This window comes from Cicer arietinum, chromosome 8 (genome assembly GCF_000331145.2).
Source record: "Cicer arietinum cultivar CDC Frontier isolate Library 1 chromosome 8, Cicar.CDCFrontier_v2.0, whole genome shotgun sequence".
NCBI classification, from domain to species: Eukaryota; Viridiplantae; Streptophyta; class Magnoliopsida; order Fabales; family Fabaceae; genus Cicer; species Cicer arietinum.
In genome coordinates this window covers 5714437-5718301 of record NC_021167.2, presented here as the reverse complement: position 1 = coordinate 5718301, position 3865 = coordinate 5714437, and the positions used below count along the sequence as shown (strand labels likewise).

At 27.9% G+C, this 3865-nt stretch overlaps 1 protein-coding gene across 1 annotated transcript; it reads left to right on the top strand.

Annotated features, from left to right (window-relative positions):
• Positions 1–2231: 2231 nt before the first annotated feature.
• On the top strand, positions 2232–2904 carry LOC101499842 (protein SMALL AUXIN UP-REGULATED RNA 12). Its single transcript, XM_004512070.4, has one exon. It carries the CDS (start codon positions 2453–2455, stop codon positions 2765–2767), a length of 315 nt encoding a protein of 104 aa, XP_004512127.1. The 5' UTR covers positions 2232–2452; the 3' UTR covers positions 2768–2904.
• Positions 2905–3865: the final 961 nt, after the last annotated feature.

Here is a 3865-nt window from a genome sequence, read left to right as displayed (position 1 = left end):
TATTATTATTATTATTATTATTATTATTATTATTATTATTATTATTATCATCATTATTACTATTATTACATTTTTATTTTTATTTTTTGATACATATATAAATAAAAATAATAATAAAATCGGTCAACACATAAATATTTTCTACCTACGAATTACGTGTGTTTTGATTTCCCTATTGCACCCGGGGATACGTAGGAGCAAGGTCTTACCCTTGTCAAACCAAGTTAATAAAACAAATATTTTTTTCTTCTTTCATTAATGTAAATAATTTAATTTTTTATTATTTTTTTTGGGTAAAAATAAATAAATAAATAAATAGTTTATATATAATTAATTATAGGGTAACCGTTTTAACGGACGTCGTAGGGTGTTAATAATTCCCTACTCGTAATCGACTCCCGAATCCAAATTTTTGGTTCAAAAGTATTATTTTAGGTTTTATCCAATTTTTCCTTTAATAAAAATAAAATTGGTAACGACTCCTTTTTCGCGGACAAACCGGACGCGACAATGTTATAGAACGCTTTAAAATATCAACTTATAATAACACTTTTTAGTATAAATGTTGTCTAACGAACAACTTGTAATAGCGTTGTTTTGTTAGAAACGCCGTCTAATAACCATTTTTAATAGCGCTTGATTGATGAGCCTAATTTCTTAAAAGAGAATAGTCATGCTACTGCATTATTAAAATTAGGTTCGTCTCTTGTTTGTTTTATTCTTCTAAGCGAAACTTGTATTTAAAATATACGTTATGTATTAGTCTGATCTGCAAAAGGAAATAAAATTTGTTGGCTCTTACTATCAATTTCCATGGTCCATGACTCTGCAATTTGGCATCCTATATTGTACAATTACTTCAAAAAAGTAAAAACACCATTTCAAGATGGCACCTAAAAAGGCAATATCATTGAATCTTGTGCTATGTGGGTTTTGGCTACGTACTACTATACTATATAGGTTTTATACGCTCCGGCCCTATTTGAAAACGATTTTAACCTTACTTTGGTTTGTGATAAACAGGCATAATTAGTTAATTAGATAGATATTTTAATTGATTGTGAAATTACATAGTACTTGCTTAGTGTCTAATTACAATGTATCCAAAATAAAAATATACCTGTATAAAATTATATCTTGATCCAACCATAAATTCTAGTTTGTTAATGCTATATATATGAAGATACATTGCTTACCATAAAATCTATACAATTGATTAACAAAAAAGTCTATACAATTTAATTCCCTCAAGTTATTACTAACTTTACTATCATGTTTATAGAAGAGGGGTTTCAATGTAACTCGTTTTCAAAAAAGCGCACAAAATAATTCCATTTTCAATCCAATTGGCACAGATAATTAACAACCCATATATGTTATCACCAATTGTTATATGATTCAATCTCTAAGTTAAGCAGATATTATTTTTCTTAAAAATTTAGAAGCATAAAACCTAAAATTCTTTAGACAAAGAAGAACTCTAGGGTTTGATAACATAGAATGAACCAAACTTCATTTAATAAAGTTACAATAAGTGTATATATAAAAGAACAGAAATGTCTAAAATACCCTTACTACTGATATATAATAACATTATCTAACAATCTATATTAATCTTATTATACCATTGACCCTCATATATGAGTTTATTAATGAAAGTCGTGTGCTCGTGTTGATGAGGAAAAAAAAAGAAAATCAGGACAAAGTATGTTGAGATTGTCCTGCAACCACACAATTTTAAATCATGGAGTGTTTAGTTGACCCATTCGAAGTATGTTGAGTACACGTGTTAGCATATCAAAAGAATTTTAAGTTGAAAGTCTAGGGTTTAAATCCTAAAAATTAATATAACCGCTAACTTAATAAAATTTATCTAAAAAAATATAGACTTGAAAATAATAGTACATGATTATTTTTTTATTTTGTTTAAAAATATACATATTATTCTGGTTGGAGTTTTCGATTTAATCGTCAAGATGTTTTATGTTTATTGTTGTTTTGTTTTCGACTAAGATTGTTCAATTTAACAAAAATATACATGAATTTCATCTATAAAAGTAGTAAACGATGAAAAATAGAATACGTGCCAACATGATATTAATAATAATAGTGACTAGAGAAAAAAAATAAAGAAAAAATTGGAGGTTTAAGAGATTAAAAAAAAAAAAAGTGGCCCACATTGTCTATTTAAAAAGCAGCATGCATGCGAACCTCCATTGGGGTTGGAATGGAACCGTTAACAAAGTTTAGGCTAAAAAAACACTTGTGGTCATTTCCTAGTCCCCACACCCACATGACTCTTGTTCTCTTTTCTATTCCACAAAGTACTTAACACTTCATAAATACCTCTTCATACACTTCCACTTCAAAATCCACACTTTTCTTCTATGCTCTAAAGTCTAAGTCCCCAAAAAACACTCCCCTCAAAGTTGAAGGTGCAAATAGCAAAACAATGGCTATAAAAAAATCCAACAAACTACCACAAACTGAAGTGATCAAGCAAATTCTAAAGAGATGTTCAAGTTTCGGTAAAAGGCAGAGTTACTATGAAGAGGGTCTTCCTGAGGATGTACCAAAAGGTCATTTTGCAGTTTATGTTGGGGAGAATAGAACTAGATACATTATTCCAATTTCTTGGTTGGCACACCCTCAATTTCAAAGTCTTCTACAAAGAGCTGAGGAGGAATTTGGTTTCAATCATGATATGGGACTTACTATCCCTTGTGATGAGGTTGTATTTGAGTCCTTAATTTCATTGATGAGATAAAAAGTAAATATTAGTAGATTTTTATTATTGGAGGATTACCAAACATAAAAGTCCTTTGTTAAGCTGTGGTTTCTGACCAATAACATTTTATGTTTGGTATTGTCATTATTAAATTGTATATTATATATATATATATATATATACAAGCAGAAAATAATTTCTTGGTAATTTCATTTGTATCTTGATTGAGTAATGATTTACTAAATGAAGCAATGGGATGAGGGTATTATTGCTCCTTTAAATTTTTTGAACACTCTTCAGTTTAACTTGCATTTGCTTGTTTGACAAATGAAACTTGAAAGAGTAGTGCTTAAATCCAAATAAATTGTTTTACACATTCAAATTCAATCATTTTGAGAGCAAGAAATAAGCTCTAAAATACATAGATCAAATCCATTCACAATGATGGGAGTTTTGGTCAATTACATTATTAAATTATTAAAGGTGTTAGGAGCAAAGAAAGAAATAAGCAAATGAAGAATAATTTAGATTTTATGTATACATGTTATTGATATAAAATATTTACTAGTTTTATTGATGATTAATATCTATTAGAAAATTTGAGTGACTATTATTAATAATATTTTTTTAATCATGTTATTGATGACTACTATTATTGATGACTACTTTTAATCATGTTTTTTTTATTCATCAACAAGTCTTAAATTCTAATTTTAGAGAATTCGAGTCAAATTCTATTTAAAACCATATAATGTTAGTAAAAATTCTTGCACGGAGAAATTGGAAATGGGGTAAATTTTATAGTTATTTAATTTACAAGCTTCATTTTCTTAAATCCCAAACAAGATTTGGGTGGCACTAGTTTACAATGTTATGATGTTTTTTGTTTTTACACTTATATTCAATTAGCATGTGAGTAATTTAGTTTGTAAAGATGAATTTAAGTGATGTATCAAAAGTTGAACGATTGAGACATAGATAGGCTATCCTAAAAGTGCTAAAGTTTATTGCATTACGAAATGCAATATCAAATTGCATATGCATATGTATATATATACTTCTTATTAATCGTGCATGATATATTTGATCATTATGTCACATCCCTATTGGATATGATTCAGGGTAAGCTATTCTCTT

What these genes read in the sequence shown, in the direction of transcription:
- LOC101499842 (XM_004512070.4), top strand. Translation starts at nt 2,453, where the DNA reads ATGGCTATAAAAAAATCCAACAAACTACCACAAACTGAAGTGATCAAG.